This window comes from Camelus dromedarius, chromosome 1, assembly GCF_036321535.1.
Source record: "Camelus dromedarius isolate mCamDro1 chromosome 1, mCamDro1.pat, whole genome shotgun sequence".
NCBI lineage: Eukaryota > Metazoa > Chordata > Mammalia > Artiodactyla > Camelidae > Camelus > Camelus dromedarius.
Window position 1 is genome coordinate 13,829,901 of NC_087436.1, and position 22,913 is coordinate 13,852,813.

The window sequence follows — 22,913 nt, forward strand, 5'->3', positions numbered from 1 at the left end:
GCCAAATTACTTAACCTCTTTGTGCTTTCAGTTCCTCAAATGTAGAAATGAAGACAGTAATAGGAGCTACCTCCTTGGACTGTTGGCAGGATTCAATAAATATAGAAAATGTGTTTGGAACAGTCCTGCCTTGCTCGTAGTAAGCAGAATATGTAAGCTAGCTGTTTCTTCTCCTTCATTACCATCGTCAGCAGTATCACCACCATGAATAATATCTAGCAGATGGAAAAATCTTTTAGATATTTCTGAAAACTCCTGACTAGTGAACTCAGGATGAACACAAGAGTTTGTCTCTCTCAGGAGCTTTTCTGAACTACTCTACCCTTCTGATGGCTACAGGCACCAACTAAGTGTGCCAGTGTCTTTTTGTCCTCATTCCAGTGGTTACAGTGGATGGGGTAACCTTCAGTAGACTGGCTAACTAACTACTTTTGGGCATGAATATGTCACCATTAGTTGAAGGTGCTTCTACAAGTTATTGCCAAATAAAGAAGTGGTAATTGCTGTCCACAGAAGAAGAAACATCATAGTTTAAGGTTATGCCCAGAACTTACCTTCCCTTAAATCCTCTTCAGCAATCACCATTCTCTAGTTCCTATCTGTGAGCGTGCTGACCATTCACGCAGACTGCATGTAAAACAACTTTGAAAAGCATAAAGCCATGTAAACCTGTGATGTATTCTTTTCTACAATGTGACAAGTTTTTGAGTCTCTTTCACTATCAAGTGGTACAAGCAGAGGCTGAGTTGAAATGCTTAGTGGTTCATGTTGATCTTCAACATTTTTTTCAAGTCATAAATCCATACTTTAGATAATGATGAAACTAGAAAGTAAAGTGATTTTTCAAAAACCCCTAATGTAATACTTCAGAGAACATTTGCACTTTTTAAAATAAAATAGGTCAATATTCATTTAAATAATTTAGAAACATTACGAGGACACAAGGATACTATAATGATAGTTTTCAATTTGTTCTGAGCCAAGACTTTAAAATAAAAGACTCTTAAAATTTTACATAAACATTTATATAGGGCTGACTTTGTGCCAGGCTCTCTTCTAAGTCCTTTCCAAATATTAGCTAGTTCAATCCACACAGTAACTCAGTGATGTAGATTTTATTATTCCCCACTTTACAATGGAGAAAACTGAGAAGAGAGAGTTTAGGAGACGTTCAAACCTAGGCAGCCTGGCTCCAGGGTTAATGCTTCTTTGCTATACTGCCCAGACAACACAACACAGCAACAATGACAAATCTAGATTCACCACTAGCGAACTACCAGGTGAGATGTTGACATACTTTGCTGAGCTTCACTTCTCCTCTGGGAGAAGCAGCATCCTCCCCACAGGAAGCTCTATGCTTTTACTCTTCTATTTAGAATCGACATGATTAAAGAACCTACAGGATACAAACTTACCGTTTCATGTCGGCCAATTTTAGCTTTCTCGATGCTTTTCTGTAGGTTTGCATGCTTTTGGTTTCCCTCAGATAACTAGAGAATTAAAACAAATAAAATGTCTTGCTAAGATAAATTTGCTTAACATAAAGTTTACGAGTCAAGAAGACAGAATGAGATTCGTCTTCAGCCCAAGTCCGTGTAACAAAAAAGTCAAAGACTACATTGGGAACTAATTTCTCTAAATTGGAGAAAACCAACTACCATAAATCATTAGGGCAGACTGAAAAAAAAAAAGTTTAATATCACTTCACATGAGTCAGAATGGCCATCATTCAAAAGTCCATGAACGATAAATGCTGGAGAGGGTGTGGAGAAAAGGGAACCCTCCTACACTGCTGATGGGAATGTAGCTTGGTGCAGCCATTATGGAAAATAATATGGAGATTCCTCAAAAGACAAAAACCAGATTTACCATATGATCCAGCAATCCCACTCCTGGACATACATCTGGAGAGAACTCTACTTCAAAAAGATACACGCACCCCAATATTCACAGCAGCACTATATACAATAGCCAAGACATGGAAGTGGCCCAAATGTCCATCGACAGATGACTGGATAAAGAAGTTGTGGTATATTTATAGAATGGAATACTACTCAGCCATAAAAAATAAAATAATGCCATTTGCAGCAACATGGATGGAACTAGAGATCATCATTCTAAGTGGAGCCAGAAAGAGAAAGAAAAATACCATATGATATCAATCATATGTGGAATCTAAAAAAAAAAGAAAGAAAAAAAAGGACACTATGAACTCACTGACTTGCAGACATGGTAAACAATCTTATGGTTACAAGGGAAAGGGGGTGGGAAGGGATAAATTTGGGAGTTTGAGGTTTGCAAATATTAGCTACTATATATAAAAATAGATTTTAAAAAAGTTTCTTTTGTACAGCACAGGGAACTATATTCAGTATCTTGTAATAATCTTTAATGAGAAAGAATATATATTATATGCATGACTGGGACATTGTGCTGTACACCAGAAATTGATACATTGCAACTGACTCTACTTCAATTAAAAAAAAAAGTATTTCCTCCTATCCTATACAAAAAAAAGAGCAATATGCTTTCAACCTTTTCTACAATCTTCATATATCAGGTTTTCCCACCTTCATCACAAATAATGTGAAGTGTATTATTTAAATTTTTAATTTGAAAATTCAAAAATACCTGTTTTATATAAATTCTCTCTTTAAATTTCTTTTCACCTCTGACTTAAGTCCCTTTGAAACACCCTAGACTGTTTCTTATAGACTGGTGGTATTGGGACCTGTTTCACTAACACAGTCAAAAATGAATGCACCACTGATTATTCTTAAATAAGGTACTTTATAAGGAATTGCATATTAAATTCTCAGAAAGAAAAAAATCTACTAGCCGGCTGTTGATTTTATTCATGTTTTACATACCTTAAAAGTGATCATTTTAAGTATTTTACTAAGCTTAGAAAGTAGTAAGTTGTATTGGAAATGGATTAAATAATACCAGCAAAAGGAGACCTCAGATAATAGAATATTCATTAGTACGTGGTTGAGCCCACACCAAAAAGGACTGTTAATTTCATAACTTTGCTTCCTGTCTCAATTGTATTAATCCTACTTGGGCCCCAGACTAAATAATCACAGGAAATTCCCAATACTAAATTCTCCACCACGTCTTTCACTACGAACTTGTTAGAAATTTCAGACTCACTTGAATGGGTAAGGGGTTTCTTAAAATATATTCCACTCCTCCCTCATTCTTGAGTTATAAACATTTAGAAAATAATTAATGATTGGATGAGTAATTTCTTTTGTCTGATTCTAAGAAACTAACCTTTCAGAATATGGCCTTATTATATGTAGAGGGTGAATAATATTTAGATACCCGTTTTCGCTTAAAAACCACAAACAGTACCTTCAGAAAGTTGGTAGATTTACCCTGACTTTAAAAAACCTTCCACTTCTCAATATGCGTAAAGGTAGGTTTTCCTTTAATGATTCTCTAGTTCCTGATTCTAACCTATAGCACGAACAAGACCCATCTGTGATGCCAAGAAGACACCACACCAAACCAGTTATACCTCTTCTTGAGAGTAATTATCTTCCTAAGTTGAAAAAACAAAAATCTGCTGTAGATTTAAGAGCCAAAGTAAGCTATAAAGCCCTAAATTTAGCAAGGGGATAAAGTTCTTTAAAACAAAGGCTCTCATTTATAAAATAACACCTTGTTTAAAAGGTTAATATTCCACCCTGACAAACCCACCTGAAATAATTAATAAATGTATGTAACATCTAAATTCAGGAGTAGAAAATTTTCCAAAGAAAAAATACACATACTTATTAGCGTAACATTTTCCTATTAAAAATGTTTTAAAAATAACCAGACAGGCAGATGTTACCCTAAGAATGAAGAATTACATAAAAATAATCCAATAATTAATTAACATATATCTTAATTATATTAATGAAGTATCTCCCAGGTATTGTATGTCTGCTTGTAGTTATTTACAACTTAAAAGCATTTGAAAGAGAGCTAATTTAGGAATTCCTTAACTCTGAAAATAATCTTATGTAATTTAAATGTGATTTCATGATTTGTCATTTTAAGTATCTTGGTAATGGAGGGAGGCACAATCTAAATGATGTTATTAAATGAGAAGCTTCTGCCTATCATCCTAGGTACTGAAACAATTTGGTTCAACTCAACAGTGAAGGATTCTTGGCTCTGTTTAGTGCTTAAAATCTTAACTCCTGGGAACAATGACAGCAGCTCTTGTGAGGCAGCCCCTGCTATCAGTTTTTCATCTACACATCTCTTAGAAGCAACATTGCTATAGTTCCTAACACACACCTTGGAATTAAACCAAATCCAGAACTCAGATGACTAAGAGCTGAGATTTTAAGCCACTCTGTAGATATTATCTAAACCAGTAGTTCTAAACTTCAGCACATGGCAGAATCACCCGAAGGGCTTGTTAAATATAGGTTGCTGGGCTCCACCTCCCAGTTTTTGAATAGTAGAGGTCTGGGGTAGAGCCTAATAATTTGCATTTTTAACACACTCCCAGGTGATGTGATGCTGATGCTCCTGGTTGGGGGCATCACACTTTTGAGAACTAGTGACCTAAACAAAAACCTGTTTTCTTGCAGTAGAGAACCCAAGTAAAACACACAAGGTATTAATATATGGGAGACTATTACTAGTTCATCCGCAAAAATGAAGTACTGCTAAATATCGTAGCCTGAACTAGAAACAAAACATCTCAATATTTCCGTCACTGAAAGAAATACAAAGTCCACACTTACAAAAGTAGAAAACGCAGTGATACTCTATAATCAAAGAGGATTCACCATAGGATTCCTTTAAAGAGAAAACTCTCTTGACACATATGTATAACATAAAACAAGAACCACCTATATGCTGGAAATCCATTTCCAACTTTCCCTAAAGCAAATAATAATTTTTAAAATTCTGTAACTCAGAAAAAACAGCACCAGCAAGAACAAAAATAACTTACAATTAGAAAGAACAGGACTTCATCTTTAGACTTGAGTTTCTGACACAATGCTTCTCTTTAATGCATTCCAGACCACCTATACAGACACTCAGCGTTCAGAAACATAATGCCAATGTTTTCTAAAGGGCTAATTCACTGCCTGGAGGAACTGTCTATTCATAAGAGGGACAGAAAGATTGATTCAAGCTGGTTGCACTGGAAATCTGATTGGCTCCCTTTTAGAAATAAAAAAATTTCAAAGCAGTAAGGAGGAAATACAGAAGTTTTCATAGATGCGAAAGAATGTCAAGAAACAAAGAATGGGGAAAAGAGGTAAAAGCAAGAGAAACCAGATCAGTCTACTGCTTGAACAAAATTCATGTACAATATGTTACAGGGTGAAAAAGGTTCTATGTCTTGTTTTCCCTTAAAAGAAAAAAAAAAGAGAGCTAGTATAACTTAAGATTTTTTACATTTAAAAAGTATAGTTTATATTAGTGTAGTACAATTTTAAAATTTATTATTTTTTATTGAAGTACAGTCAATTACAATGTGTCTGGTGTACAGCACAATGTGCCAGCCATGCACATACATATATATATTCGTTTTCATATAAAATTTATTTTTTAGGGTGATATTTCATTTAGGAATAGATCACAGGGAAACAAAGAACACTATAAAGATGTATTTACATAAAGATGGGAGCTGTACAATTGTCTTAACAATAGAGAAATGGTAAATCATTATTTCATGGTATAGATAGGTCACAATTATGTAACCAAAGGAAACATTTTAGAAAACTTTCAATGACACAAATACAGAACTGGGGTTTTAAAAAGCTGGAAACAAAACTGTGAATACATTTGAGAGCTGATCTATGACCAAAACCCTCAAAAAACTGCAAGAAAATGCACAAAATTTAAAAAATAGTTATCTCTGTATTGTGAAACATACTTGTAAATTTTCCATATTAAAAGCATACATAACTATTATTTTTTAAATGCTTTTCCCGGGGAAGGGGGTAAGAAAAGGAAAGAAATAGGTGACGATTAAGAGGTACAAATTTTCATTTGCAAAATAAATGAGTCATGGGTATGACATGTACAGTGTGGGGAATAGAGTCAATAGCTATGTAGTATCTCTGTATGGTGATATATCGTAACTAGACGACTTACCATGGTGATCAGTCTGAAATGTACAGAAGCATAGAATCACTATGTTGTGTAACAGGAACTAGCAACGTATAGTAACTCAGAAAAAGATCAAATTTGTGGTTATCAGAGATGACCACAGCAGGGGGGTAGGGTGGGGGTATTGGATGAAGGCAGTCAAAAAGTACAAATTTCCAGTTATAAGATAAATAAGTACTAGGGATGTAATATACAACATGATAAATATAATTAACGCTGCTGTATATTATCTATGAAAGTTGTTAGGACAGTAAATCCTAAGAGTTCTCATCACAAGAAAAAATTTTTTTTTCTATTTCTTTTATTTTGTATCTATATGAGATAATGGATGTTCACTAAACTTACTGTAGTAATCACTTCATGATGTATGTAAATCAGATTATTATGCTGCACACCTTAAATTTATACAGTGCTGTCAGTTATATCTCAATAAAACTGGAAGAAAAAATTCTTTTCCCATTATAAGAAATATATGAATATATTTTCAAGAGACCAAAATGAATACATTTTTATTTTAAAAGACTCAAACAATGCACAAGTATTTAAACTAAAGCCCCCTCGCTCTCCACTTCTACACCACCCCCACTACCCTCTCGGGGGGGGGGACCCCTGTAAAGTCTAGTGGGCATCTTTCTTGTTCCAATTCTTTTGCTTAATATTCAAGTACAGGTCAATGTGGAGAACATGTCAAAACACACAGGGGATTATCCTTTATGTTTCATGTCAATATATTTTCTATAGTCTACTTCACTTTTTAAAAATAGATTTTATTTTTTTAGAGCAGTTTTAGGTTCACAGCAAAATTGAGTAGAAGTTATAGAGAGTTCCCATATAACCCCTGTCCCAACATACACACAGGCTCTCCCATAAACAAAATCCCCTCCAGAGTGGTACATTTGTTACAACTGATGAACCTACACTGACACATCATTATCACCCAAAGTCTATAGTTTACATTAGGGCTCACCTTTGGTGGTGTACATTCAATGGGTTGAACAAATGTGTAATGACATGCCTTCATTATTATCCTATCACACTGAGTATCTTCACTGCCCTAAACATCTGTGCTCTGCCTATTCATCCCTGCTTCCTCTCCACAGCCTCTGGCACCCACTGTCTATGTAGTTTTGCCTTTCTAAAATGTCATATAGCTGGAATCATACATTATGTAACCTTTTCAGACTGGCTCCTTTCATTTAGTAAAATGCATTTAAGGTTCCTCCATGTATTTTCATGGCTTGATACCTTATTTCTTTTAATCACTGAATAATATTCCACTGTCTAAATGTACCACAGTTTATTTATGCATATACCTACTGAAGGACATCTTGGTTGTTTCCAAAGTTTTGGCAATTATGAATAAAGCTGTTATAAACATTTGTATGCATGTTTTCCACCCATTTGGGTAGATCTCAAGAAGTGCAACTGCTGAATCATTTATCTTCCCACTGTCTTTCAAGATCACTGGGAAATGACATGCTCACATTTCAGTCCTAACACATCTGAATACTTCTTGTGAGAATTAAGATTGTCCACTATTTGAATTTCTAATAAAAATGTTACTTAAATACTATTTAAAATGTATTGATCCAGAAAATTACTCAGTTTAAGTAATTTATTTCATTAGAAACCACCCATCTAAAATATAACAAATTACTTGCTAAGGAGCATCAGTTAAAGAGCTTAAGCTCAAATATCTATTTAACTTAAATGTAACTAATTTAAATTAAAGCTTTACACTTCTTTCCAGGCCAGGTTATAATATACTCCACATTAAGTATATAAAGCCAAAGAAAAAGTCATAAAGAGACAACAGTGCTCAGAAATAGTGACTGAATAAAGTACCTGCTTATAAAGGCTTTTATCTTTTTCCCGTATTTCTGCCTCTTATAGTGGATAGATTCAAGAGAACTTGGATTTCAAAGGATTAAAAAAGCAAACGAAAGCCTTCTCTTCCACAGCTTCAACAGCTTTAGCAGAATAAAGAGAGCAACATAACACATCTGGATGAGAGTAGCCAACCAAACTAAGATCTGTGGCAAGTTCAAGTGTTAGAAATTATTGAAAAGGTAAAATGTACTGAACTTTAAAAGCTATAATAATTAATAAAAATTTAAATTGAAGTTTCTTTGCATTCAATCTCAATTTTTAAAGAAGTTATAGACCAGGAAATTTATGGTTATAAATAAATATAAACACTACGGAACCCGAACAACACCCGATATTTGAATCTGATGAAATGCAGGGTTGAAAGTTTGAGCCATGCCCTTTGGTTAAGTGAGAACCATACTTTAAACCCAAAAAAGCACCCAACTTATAGGGCTGTTTTCGTGAAACTTCTAAATACATAAAACAGCCAGAGACATTATGAATACTGAAATATTAAAATCTATAAAATATTGATACACTTCTTGAGGGCAAAACAAGCCAAATGAAATTAGGGCTGGCTATCCTGGGAAACTAAGGATATATATGACCTGGACATTGCCACCACCTGGTGGCATGACATTAAAATTGTAGGTCCAGTTTTGATGGAATAAATCTTTTCCAGGTTGGTTGATCTGGGGAGAAGAGACTTGTGAATGAAGAATGGCTGTCACAAATCTGTAATCCACATGAAGCACAGAAGAATGTTCTGGGAGTGGGAGAGGAAATTCTAAAGCTCTAGAGTAAGGCTTTTCAAATTCATCCAGCAAGTAGCTCCAATAGCAAAGGAGAATAATTCCTGGGGGAAGGTTCAGAAGCCTAGCCCAAAGCTACCTACCGCAAAAGCAAAACAAACAAATATAAAAAATAAATCATTGAAATCTTTGGTTCTACTGTAAAAATTTCTGCAAGTTTCAAGTTGTAATATTACCTATTACAATTTTTTTGTTATTTAAAATTATTTACCAACAAAAATCCTGTTTATATACTTCCTCCATCTACCACCCACCCCCAATTTTTAACTAACTCAACCTGAACAAACATATTTAATTCTTGATTATCCAAGCTGATGCAGAAAAGTAGTAAGAACATTCAATTTAAAAGACCTGGACTTTCAAGTGCATATAGATATAATTTTGTAGGCCCTGTTAATTGCCTCTCTAAAGCTTCAGGTGATCTAAAGCCTTTCTTTGTAAACAGAACTCCAACTTTGTTCAGACTGGGAGGGCAATGTGCTCAGAGAGAATAGGCCCCTCCCAGTCCAAGAGGGCAACCTATGATGTCCTACCTTCCAGCATGAGCATGTATCTCAGACCTGGCCAATGAGGGTTGTACATAAAGCGAAACCTATTTGGGAAAGGGGGGCATTCTGGGATTTCCCCTCCTGGATAAAAAGAGAGAGGTATACAAGAAGAAAGTCCATCATTATTCTTGCTTTGGACATTGTCATGGGAAGATATAGTAGCTGTGGTAGCTACTTGCATCCAAAAAGGGAAAGTCAAGAAGAGAAGCCAGCCCAGACCTCTGATATCAATGTGTGGTGAATTCTGAAAGAGCCCACCTCCAAACTTCCTACACAGGATAAAAACCCCTATTATTTAAGCCCATTTGGATCTACTTTTCTGTTATTTGTGGCTGAAAGATATCCTGATTCATGCACACAAGAAAAGGAAATAAAATAATATAATATAATAAAAGAAAGGAAATATATCAAAATGTCAACAGTAATTAGTTTTTTTAATTGAAGTATAGTCGATTTACAATGCATTAATTTCTGGTGTACAGCATAGTGATTCAGTTATACACATACAATATTATATATATACACACACATTCCTTTTCATATTCTTTTTCATTATAGGCTATTACAAGATAATGAATATAGTTCCCTGTGCCATACAGTAGGGTCTTTTTGTTTATCTATTTTATATGTAGTAGCTATTATCTGCAAATAACAGTAACTAGTTTTGAATCATAGAATTACAAGCAATTTAACTTTCTTCTCTACTCTTGTTCTAAAGTGAGTAAGTTTTAAATTTGTTATAGCAAAATGCAAATGTCAATATTTGAAAATTGGGATGTGGTTTTTTTTTCTTTTCAGGGACAATTTATTAATTTATATATATATATTTATATTTATTTAATGCCTATTACCCTGCAGAATCTATATTGGATGAGAAAGTTCCCTAGCAGTGACTGGAAAGGGATGTGGTTTGCTGACTGGCAAGATTATTTCAGGTTTCAACAAAGAATATATATCAATTTTGGGGAGAAGAAGGTAGTCTAAGACAGCAGTCTTGTCTGCTGAAAAGAATCCATAAAGTTGGGAAGCATTTCCCAAATGTTCCATAGAACATTAATCCCTCAAGAAAAAGAATCAAGTAAAGATTCACAAAGCATACTGGCATGAGAACTGAGAACTCAAAGTAGTTTATCTTTGTTAATCCAGAAGCCCCAAATTCCTCTGATTACAGAACTCCTCTTCAAGTAATACCTATTATATATCCATTCCACAGGATTACTTTGGATAATGCCGAGCTAGTCTCCAGCAAAATATAATTCAAGTGATGGTAAAAAGAAATAATGGAGTTGAAAATTCATGCTTAATTATTCCTATACATGATATTTCTGAGGCTGAATTTTTAAAAATCGAGATTCCTATAAACATGAATACTTAATGGAAATCATCTGTGTTGCTCTATATTGTGGACTAGAAGGAAAAGAAAAGGTACGGGCCAGGGAGGAAGGTTCCTAGACCAAGAAGACAATAGTTAGGACCAAAACTAGGCAGTGCTGTACTGATCTATGTATTCATTCACTAACAGTTATTATGTCTCTGTGTGTCTCAGTAAGTGCATTCCATGCTGGGGATAAAACATGGTTAAGATATGCCTGCTCTCAGAATGCTGGCCATGGACATAAGACACATAAAGACTTCACCCTATAAGAAATACATGTAAGATAGTCAAGGCACAAAGAAGTACTCAGCTTTGCTGAGGGGATAAAAACTTCCCAGAAGAAAAGATTTCTGAGGTGGGTCTTAATAAATATCTCTGGTTAATGGACAGGCTGGAGTTTGTTAGTTAAACAAGTAAAAAGAGCCAGTCCGGTGCAGCATGTAAAGATGCAAGATATAAAATAAGTCGCATTCAGGAAGCTGTAAACAATTTGGTTTAACGGGTGCTAGGGTTGGAGAAGGGGTAAGAGCAGGTTATTAGGCTGGCCAGTGGCAGGAGGTAGATTACAGAGAGCCTTAATGTCAGGCTGAGGAATCTGGATTTGTTATTCAGGAATGGGAAACCATCCAAAAGGAATTAAAAAAAAAAAAAAAAAAAAACTACTACAGCAGATGAAAGAAAGTGAAAGCTGGAGACAGGGAGACCAGTAAAGACACTAATTCAAAATTCTGGGCCAGAGGTAATGAGAGTCTAAGCCCAGACAGTGGCAGTGAGGATGGACAGGACGGGAGTGATTTGAGAGGTATCAGCACGTAGAATCAACAGAGTTTAGAACCTACTGGATGGGGAGAAAAGGGAGAGAAAAAAAATCCAAGGTAACTACCAGGTTTTTGGTTTGGGTGACTAAGTGGATAGTAGTTTCAGAGTCTACAACTCAGAGGAGCAGTTTTGAGTAAAGAATTTTGAACATACTGAATGCAAGTTGCCTGCTAGCTGTTCAAGAGATGTCCAGTTAGTAGCTGAATACACAGGTGTGGAGTTCAGGGCAGAGGTACAGGCAGGAGATGAAAAGTGGGGAGTCAAAAGTATACAGGTGGCAATGGAAGCCACAGGAGTAGGTGAGGCCTCCCAGGAGGAGTGTGCAGAGCAAGAAGGGAAATGAGCTGAGGATATAAGGACTTGGACCCTAGTTCATCTGGAGATCCTTAGTACGGCAAGGGTGGTTGCCTGGATTTGAGTTCTTTCCTTCCCTGTTTCAAACATTTTAACAGAAAACACATATTTATTAAGATGAGGCTGCAAAAGCTAGCTAAAAATCTCATGAGTGATAGTTCTTCTAAATGGCAAATCTTCAAAAAGGAGACTTGAATGGAAAGAATAAACCAAACTTTCTTTACAATTAGAGAGATTGAAGGCCTAGAAGAGATTTTAAGGCCTAGATTTGTATCAACTAAGTATGTTAGCACTAGTTATTTCACATCAACTCTGAAAAGCTCTTATTGGTGTCAAATATATCGCTGGTTAAAAAAATGAGAAAAATGATTAAAAATGCAATGGGGTGGGGACAGAAATAAAATAGACAAAAAAAAAAAAAAAACCAAACAAACAATAGAAAAGATCAATAAAACTAAGAGCTGGTTTACTGAAAAGATAAACAAAAATGATAAACTTTTATTCAGATCCATCAAGAAAAAAAGAGAGAGGACTCAAATAAATTCAGAAATAAAAAAGGGAACATACCTCAACATAATGTAGGCCATATATGACAAACCTACTGCCAACATTATACTCAGTGGTGAAAAGCTGAAAGCATTTCCTCCAAGATCAGGAAGAAGACAACAATGCCACTCTCACAACTTTTATTCAACATAGTACTATAAGCTCTAGCCACAACAATTAGACTAGAAAAAGAAATAAAAGGAATCCAAATTGGAAAGGAAGAAGTAAAGCTGTCGCAGTTTAAAAGTCGATATGATACAATATATAGGAAATCCCAAAGACTCCACCAAAAAACTACTAGACTAATAAAACAATTCAGCAGAATTGCAAAATTAATATAAAGAAATCTGTTGCACTCCTATGCACAAACAATGAACTATCAAAAAGAGAAATTAAGAGAACAATACCATTTACAGTTGCATCAAAAAATGTAAAACACCTAGGAATAAAGCTAACCAAGGAGGTAAAGCCCTGTACTTGGAAAACTGTAAGATACTGATGAAAGAAAATGAAGATGATGTAAAGATATAACTGCTTGATTGAAAGAATTGGAAGAATTAATTTTGTTAAAATGACCATTCTACCCAAGGCAATCTACAGATTTAATCCAAAGACTATCAAAATACCAATGGCAATTTTCACAGAACTAGAACAAATAATTCTAAAATTTGTATGGAAACACTGAAGATTCTGAACAGACAATACAATCTTGAGAAAGAAGAACAAAGCTAGAGGTTATCACACCCGCTGATTTCAAACTATATTACAAAGCTACAGTTACCAAAATAGCATGGTATTAGCACAAAAATAGACACTTAGATCAATGGAACAGAATAAAGAGCCCAGAAATAAACCAACACATTTATGGTCAATTAATCTATGACCAAGGAGGCAAGAATATACAATGGAGAAAAGACAATCTCTTTAATAAATGGTGCTGGGGAAACCAGATAGCTACACGCAAAAGAATCAAACTGGACTTTCTCACACCATGTAAAAAATAAACTCAAAACGGATTAAAGACTTAGATGTAGATGTAAGATCTGATACTATAAAACCCCTAGAAGAAACACTGGCAATATGCTCTTTGACACTGATCTTCACGATATTTTTTATACGTCTCCTCAGGCAAGGGAAATAAAAGCAAAAATAAACAAATGAGGCTAAATCAAACTAAAAAGCTTTTACACATTGAAGGAAACTATCAAGAAAATGAAAAAGCAACCTATTGAATGGAACAAGATATTTGCAAATGATATATGTGATAAGGGGTTAATGTCCAAAATATAAAAAGAACTCACACAATTCAACATCAAAAAACAAAAAATGGGCAGAGAATCTGAATAGGCATTTTTTCAAATTAGACATACAGATAACAAATAGACATGTGGAAAGATGCTTAACATCACTAATCATCAGAGAAATGCAAATCAAAATACAGTATCACACCTGTCAGAATGGCTAGCACCAAAAAGACAAGAAATAACAAGTGCTGGCAAGGATGTGGAGAAAAGAAAACCGTCGTGCACTGCTGATAGGAATATAAATTGGTGCAGTGACTATGGAAAATGGTATGGAGTGTCCTCAAAAAACAAACAAACAAAAAAACAAACCTACCATATGATCTAGCAATTTCACTTCTGGGTATTTTTCCAAAGAAAACAAAATCATGAATTCAAAGATATATGCACCCCTATGTTCACTGCAGCATTATTCGCAACTGCCAAGATATGGAAGCAACCAAAGTGCCCACCAACAGATGAATGGATAAAGAAGATGTGGTATACATATACAATGGAATATTACTTGGCCATAAAAAGAATAAAATCTTGCCATTTGTGATGACATGGATGGACCTAGATGGTATTATGCTAAATGAAATAAGTCAGACAGAGAAATACCATATAATTTCACTTATCTGTGGAATCTAAAAAACAAAACAACAAATAAACATAACAAAACAGAAACAGAGTCACAGATACAGAGAAGAGGTAACTGCCAGAGGGGTGGGGGTGAGGGATGAGTGAAATAGGTAAGAGAAATGAAGAGGTACAAACTTCCAGTTGCAAAAGAAATGAGTCATGAGGATGAAATGTACAGCTTAGGGAGTATAGTCAATAAAATGAAATCAAGTACAATAGAAATGAAGTAACAGAGTCATGAATCTGAAACAGAGATGAGATAATAGTTTGGGAAACACCAGACTAGGGTTATTACAGGAATGAAAATGAGGCAAGTTAAGAAACATAACTAAGGACAACTGACAATAATTAGTGATGCATTACATACAACAGAAAGAACGAGAGTTAATCTTCCAATGTGAAGACGGCAAAACCGTGAAAGTGACAGACCTCAGGATGATCTCCATTTTCTATATACTTAGACATATTCAGTTAAGTGTCTGGAAAGGATATGAAGTTCCCTTTACAGCTCTAGATCCTACTCAGATACTGGTTATACCCATTAGAACTGCTCCCTGAGGAAGTAAGTTTGGAGAAGAAAACGTTCTTTAGAATGAACCTTGAAGGACATGAGAGTGGAGAGTAGAAAACAGCAGTAAAGGAAAGGTGAATGGTCAGAGAAAGATTAATTATCAAGAGTAAATAGCTCAAAGACACAGTTAACCTTATCAAAACTGGCAGAAGGAAGAGGTTAGGAACAGAGAGCAAGACAGAAGAACGGCACTGAAAGCAGTAAGCAGGGCACCTGAAGTACTGAAATTCGGGAGAAGAAACAGGCAGTGGCATCATAAACTCACTGAAAGTTCGCTCCCTCTCCTCCATTCCGTAACAGTGCCTGCTCATTTCTCTTTTACTGAACACGTGTTAATTAATGTCATACAGTTTACTTATGGTCTAGTCTTTGATCTAAAATACGAATTCACTGAGGACATGGCTATGCCTTAAATCTTTCCATTTCCAGCACCTTGCATGGTGCCACAGCACAGGGCAAGAGCACAGGAATTTTCTGAATGGCTCCCCATTTCTCTCAGGATAAAAACCGTGTGATATTATGGATGGCCTGACATCCCTTTATCGCTCTGATCTAAGTTCTCTTACTCCACTTCATTTATACTTACTCTAGCCACACTGGCCTCTTTGATGTTTCTTAAACTATGCTGGTGTTTTAATGCCTTTATGTTGGCTGCTTTCTCTGTCCCTCTCTGGGATATTTCTCAAGATATTCACAAGGTTTACCCCTTCTCCTCTCAAATCCCACTTTCTGAAGAAGGTCTACTCTTTCTTATTTTAAATCTATTTTTATTTAAATAGATTTCTCCCTCTTCTAGAATGTGAGCTCCACAAAGGTAAGGATCTCTGTCTGTTTTGCTCACTGACACATGTCCCAAGCCCCCTGAGCAGTGCCTGGCCCACAGTAGAATCTCAAAAAATAAACAGACGAAACACAGTGACAGACAGAAAATGAGAGTCTGCCAAAAGTGTGGTGTTGCTTTCTCAGCACTGTGAGTATTGGAGGAAATTTCAAATTCAGATACTGGAAAAATCAAGGAGAGGAAGAGAAAGCTGGTAAGTAGGAAGCCAATGGAAAACACACAGACTTGCAAAAGTCTGAAGAGCTAAGACCTAATGTTTTCAATCTTTCCCATCAAGTAGAATGCAATATTAAAACTCCTAAAAGAACTTGGAATTTTACTTAAGAACTGAAAATATGAAGGAGCTTACTAAAGAGGAGAAATGAAAAGCTGCCAACTATTTACCTTTTTGATACAGATGTGAACTTAAAGATATCAAATGCCACAAAAATAAAAGTTCCTTCTTATCTGGAAGAGATATTAAAAATTATAAATCAAGAATGGAATTATTAAAATGTCTAGCAGTGACTTTTAACCCTTACTGAAAATTATCAGATGAGATTATATCTAATACAATAAAGACAGAAAGAATTTCCACTGGGAAAAACTGGCTTGATTTTGGAACATTACTTCTCAGGGTTAATTTCCTAAGAAAAGTCCATCTGGAACTTCAGTTAAGTGTAATTATGGAAGTTTCTAATGTGATTATGTCATGAGGTGATGACCCTCTGGCTTACTGCAGGAAAACAATGGAATTATTCCTCTCTCATTAATGAAGGGATATGGGGCTTTGACAACGGAGAGGTAATATAATTTTTTTTTGAGAGAGAGTAAGTTGCACTATCTTCTACAAAACTAACATTTTAACAAACTGAACATAACTTGACAATGCTAACTAAAAAAGCAAGTAATGTCACTGAAAACTTTTTGTCACTTTCTTCATTTTTTTTCTTCCTTTATGTATATAAAAACAGTGACGAGCAACAAACTACAAGTGAACAAGCCACACATTCTCCCTGTATTCTCCACTGTCAAGAGTCACTCACCTGCTATGAACAGAGTCTCCAAGTGAGCCAGGCCTGCAGAGGACACAGTCTATACATGAGCTCACTGGAAGCTGACACTGCCATTTCACAGATTAAGAGACTGAGATCCAGAGAGATTAGGTAGTTTGACCAGGTAGTAATTGGCAATGTTGCTAGTTTAATCCAGCTCATCTGGATAGCAAAGCCTGTTTTTCACTGAGAATTCTGCCCCTTTGGGCATCATATTAATACATTAAATTTGTCAACATTTTAAATACTAACAAACAATGTCCAGAACAATTTCAAGAGAGGCATCCTCAAGAAAATAAAAAAACTACATTTTGAGTTATATAGCATATACTTAGCTAAGATTACCACTTTGAAAGAAAGTATTAGAGTAAAATGGTATCTTTCATCAAGAAGAACCTTTCAATGCAGGAACTAAAATTTATTAAATAAATAACAACCTCTGGCATTTAAAGAAAAACCTTAGCAGATAATATTGATAGAAGTATGAATACATACCAGTGAAAATGTCCCTGTACAGCAAAAATAGCAAAAAAAAAAAAAAAAAAAGATTATACAACAAATAAGAAACTGGCCAAGTATTTCCATATTTCAAGGAAAAATCAAAGCACAAATATTATTTTGTTGATGCCCTGTAATACCCCTGCAACCACGGGGGGGAAAAATCAGAGGTAAAGCAGAGTATTTTCTGTATAATCCATGTACTCACAGAGAACAGACTACATTACCACCGAACACTATTATCTGATCAATTGTGCTGCAGTTACAGAACTTTACACTCTCATAAAATAACGTCCTATTTATAACACTATGCCTGTGTCAACCCTTCTGGTTAACTAACTCATCTAAGCCATTTCCAACCTCCTTCCTCCCTTACCCATTCCCACTCCCAGCTTCCGCTACAGAGAGGTGAAATACTGTTTCAGCCTACAGATTTAAGGAAAAGTCTGTTGGACAGCTGTGGGAAAGCTTTTGTTTTCCTGCTAAGAGAGACAGACATTCCAACCACTTCCCTTTCCCCTCTTCCATATTCTGCTTCGGATATGACACGAGGAGCTGTGCCAGCCACCCCATGACCATGAAGGAAAGACCAAGAGGACCACAAAGATGCCGAGACATTGAGCAACATTAATAGAGCCCCACCTCAAGACTTTGTGAGAAAAATTAATTTCCATTTATTTAAGCCACTCTTAGTCAGATACTCTACTATTTGTAGACAAAAGCAATCTTTACCAAACATTTTATAAAACTTTCAGGATGACCAGAACACAGGTCAGTAGCTGGTCAGAGGTCTGATGTGTTCATTCATTTGTTTAAAGGGTTAAATGCCTACTTTCTATCAGGATTAATATTAGGTTTGGGGGAGAGATAGTTGAAGATACGGCTCTTAGTTTGAGACACTCAGGCCTAACACAAGAGGGAGATGTATAAATGACAAGTGTGACAAGTGCTCTAATAGAGCATGAACCAACTTCAATGACAGCCAAAGAAGAATCGTGACAATTTTCTTCTTTTTGCTGTTTCAAAAATCAAAGTCTAGATTCAAGTCAGAAAAATACAGGACCAGCCAGAACCAGTCCCGTACCGCCTTCTCCAAATGACAACTTGAAGACAGAGGCAGGGAAGAAAGGAAGAACACTGAACACTGTTGAGGGTTTCTGATACGAGCCCTGATCTTCCCTCTCCAGTACATGATGAGACTGGTTACAACTATAGAAACAAGAGTGCAACTACAGAGCCTCTAGGAAATCTGGAGGATACAGGAACACAGACAATCTATCACTTCCTGTCTAGAACCCTGGGAAGCAGCAGCCCCACAGGTATTGTCCACACCCTCATGGCAGAGGAGATGCAAAGAAGCACTCTTGCCTCTGTTACCTGGAGCAGAGTGGGCCTGGGACAGCCACTAGTTTGGCAGTGTCACAGGGCACACTCCTATATATCCTCCAGAAGAAGCACTTTCTAAAATAAGGCTCTGATCATCTCACTTCCCTACTCAAAACTCTTCAGCTTACATACTCAGAGCCCTTCATGATCAGGGTCCACCTGCTCATTCATCCCTCACACACAACTGAGCAGTACAAAACAACTCAAGATCTGCCCCCAACGTTCTCTGCTTCTGTACAGACCTGGTCTCGGCACACAGCAACAGAACTGAAGCACATACTATGGATTAGTCATCACTGGAGGCAGCTGATTGTCACAACTACCCTGTGACGTAGGAAACATCAGGACCATTTTTTAGAAGAGAAAACAGAGGCACAGAGGTTATGAGTAAATGGAAGGAGTTGGATTTGAATCTAGAGTCTGGGTGTAGAGTGCACTCTCTTAAACCACTGTGCTGTACATACTGCCTTAACTTACAGGTCTCTGTACTTACAGGTCTCTGTACCCAGAATGCCCTTCACTCTCGACTCCCTTATGAACTCCCATACATCTTTCCAGAGCCAATGTAAAGTTCTCCTTCCTTAACTGTAAAGCCCTTCCTCGGCAGAGTAACTCTCGCCCTCTTCTGTACTCCCATCCTCTGCCGTACTGCACACAATCACATCATACTGCAGTGATCTGCTGACATGGGTCTCCTCACTGTGAGGTCCTGGAGGACCTAAATTAACATTACATCCCTTTCATGAGTCACAGGGCCTACCACTGCAAGTATTCACCAAACATTTACCGAACTAAATGAATTTCAATAGAAGTAATGCCTATTTTTATTCAGAAAATATTTCAAGTTGTCCACATAGCCCAAAAGCGGACCTACTCTTTGTCCAGTTTTGGCAATAAAGAATTCTATGTACTGATGGTTCCCGACTTACAATGGTTTGACCTAATGATTTTTTTTACTTTATGATTATGCATTAAGATTGTTCGGTAGAACCGTATTTGGAATTTGGAATTCAGACCTTTTCTGGGCTGCTGACATGCAGTATGATCCTCTGTCCTGACGCTGGGCAGCAGCAGTGAGCCGTAGCTCCAGGCAGCCACGCCGTCATGAGGGGGAATGATGGATCCACTCACAACCGCTCTGGACCCAGGCAACAACTCTGTCACTTTCAGTAGTCAATAAATTACAAGAGCAATTATAAAATAGGCTTTGTGTCAGATGACTTTGCCCAACCATAGGCTAATATAAGTGTTCAGAGCCCTTATAAGGAAGGCTACGCTGAACTATGACGTTCGGTGGCTTAGGTGTATTAAGTGTATTTCTGACTTACAGTATTTTCAACTTACCATGGGGTTACCGGATGTAACCCCACTATAAGTGGAAGAAGATCTGTACTCATTTTTAAAAACTGGTAAAAAAAAAAAATCACTGAATTATCCTAAGAGAATCTATTAGTGTCTCCCAAAACCCATACACCATGTCTGAAATTCAAGTCAGTATAGATTTCAAAATGTAACACTTATCATAAACTGACTCCTAGAAAATCTGTCCCCTAAACTACCTTCCCTTAGTAGTGAATGGCCTGCAAACCAGAACTTGGATGAAGAACTATGGAAGATCTCAGCAGAGCAAGAAAACAAAAGAAAGAGTATGATTTCTACATTCCGACCCTTTAACAAAATTTTAAAAACATAAGTTAAAAACTGCTACACAGACTTGCTGCAGCACTAATGAAATTCTCTGAATCAATGGATTGTTATCATTAAGACTGACTTTATATACATCTATCAAACTTGATCAAATTATACACCTGAAATATGTGTAGTTTACTGTACAGGAATCATACCACAATAAAGATGTTAAAAAAAAAAAAGACTGACTTCACATCCTTTGTTTCCCCTAATTCTCATTCACGTGTCAGATATCAGTCATATGCCAAGAGCTGTGCCAGGTGCCGAGGGTACAGGCTGACTGAGAGACCGTGTTCAGTAACAGCGGTAGCACTACGTGAAAGACTGGAGTTAGACTCAGGATGCTACAGCAATGAAGCAAACAAACATTCAAGTCAGAATGGGGAGTCCTGGAAGGAGGGAAAGGGCACAAATACAAAAATAAAAGCATACTGAAAGTGCTGTTCTTTTGGGGAAAAAACCAAAAAGTGTGCATTTCAAATCAGTATTGGTCAGTTATTCCCCACACTGCCAGACTCCATGTGAATTAGGCACCACAGTTACAACACTGCTCTCGCCTGGTCTGCACACGTTGCAGAACACCATCCTACATCCGTCAGTATCAGCCAAGGTAAAATGGACAGAGTCACTCCTTGGAAGTTGAGATTGTTCCTTCATTATAAAGGGCAAGCTATTTGGAAGGGGCAAAAGAAGATGAGAACCAGAGGATGATTGGAAGAATGGTTTAACGCATTTTGTGTGGCTTTTCCTTACAAAGAATACTCATAAGGACCACAGAGAGACAGACAGACTCTTTGTCTCTCTCATACACACACTAAAATTATTATCATGCTGGGGAAAATCAGCAAGTTTCAGCCAAAATTCTTGAAACTGTTATCAAGAAATAAAAATCATCTCTTGACCTTTAATAAAGTTCTATACATTCTTCAGGACACAGAAAAATGCCATTTCACTTGGGAGTTTCCACAATATAATTACATTTTAAGTTACGTTAAAATTCATAACAAAAGCACAACAAAGACATGAGAAAAGGATCTGGTCATTTCTACTTTCCGTTGAACCAAAAATGGCTGCTTCTGCTGTCATCCAAATACCGTAACATATTTACATATATTTCAGAAGACCACCAGACTTGAACATATGTTACCACACTCATCATCTTTGCATACAATGAAGTTACTAATTTACTTGAAAAAACCTGAGGAATGCATCTGTGTCACAGATATTTAGAGGCTAGTTAACAACTACTTCTTCACCCAACCCAAATATTTATTTCAGCCTCGCAAAAATAAATTACTACACCTTAAATTATTCTCAGCAACACTAATGATAAAATCTTACTCACATACAGAGAGGGGAAAACCTTTTTTGCTTAATACCAGAAAGTAACAACACTATTTTCTAAGTTTATAATCTAATTTTTAAGCAATTAGACCAGGAAAAAAAACCCATAATATTCTGGAAGGAAAAATTTCAACTTCCCCTGCTTGGTGTACATGATAAGAGCTAACCAATCACTAAGATAATCCATAATATGGCCTCAATCTAATGTCCAATCTTATTTCTCCATTTCTATACAATGAAAAATTGTATATTCTTTCCAAGTCAATGACCAACTATCCACTAAATGTAATTTGCTTTTAAGTTGTGTTTATCTGTGGTTATGAGCAAGGACTACAGAGTCAGGATGCCTGGATTTGAATCATGCTTTACCACTAATACTGTCACCTTGGGCAAGTTATTTAACCTCTTGGAGTCTCCAGTTGTCTCACACGTAAAAGGGAGTTCATAACAATAGCTACCTCATGCAGCTTTAAGAATCAAATAATACACAGCACGCAGAAGCTCTGCTCTGGTCTGAATATGTGTGTCCCTCCAGAATTCATACATTGAAATCCTAACCCCCCAAGGTATCAGTAGGTGGGGCTTCTGTGAGGTGCTTAAGTCATGAGGGCAGAGCCCTTGAGCCTGGGATTCAAGCCTTATAAAAGGCTGCAGAGACACCCAGCCCCTTCCACATGTGAGGAGTCAACAAGGAGTCTGTGACCCAGGAAAGGGCTCTTACCCGAACAGCCTCCAGAACCCTGAGAAATAAATTTCTCTTTATAAGCTAGCAAATCTAGGATATTGTTACAGAACCCTGAATGGACTAAGACAAGCTCTTAAAACTGTACCTGGCAAACTGCTCGATAGATCGTGGCTGCAATTATCAGCAACAGCATCCCGGTGCCCTCCATCTCCCACGGCAATCGCCTCCCTCCACCTAGATCTGGTCAACTGTCAGCTCAAAAGAACCATTTCTAAGAAGTCTTCCTTAACTATACAGATTTTCTTTCCTAAAAAGTTAATTTACTATGTCAGGTATTTATCTTGCCTTACCAAGTAAAGTATAAATTACCTTGACATGAAACACATATTTTGATTTTTATATTGCTCAAAGAACTTAGCACAGTGTACAGTGGAGGCACACAGTGAAAATCTGTAGAAGCAGTTAATGCAACCCCCACACAGTTGATGGCT

The 22,913-nt window shown here is 36.5% G+C and overlaps 1 protein-coding gene across 1 annotated transcript in view; it reads right to left on the bottom strand.

The window, feature by feature from the left end:
• MND1 (meiotic nuclear divisions 1) overlaps window positions 1-22,913 on the bottom strand; it is a 60,073-nt gene that overhangs the window by 18,482 nt on the left and 18,678 nt on the right. The window contains exon 5 of the mRNA XM_031464463.2: window positions 1,416-1,490. Within this exon, the coding sequence (XP_031320323.1) occupies window positions 1,416-1,490 (75 nt within the window). The remainder of the gene's footprint in view (window positions 1-1,415; window positions 1,491-22,913) is intronic.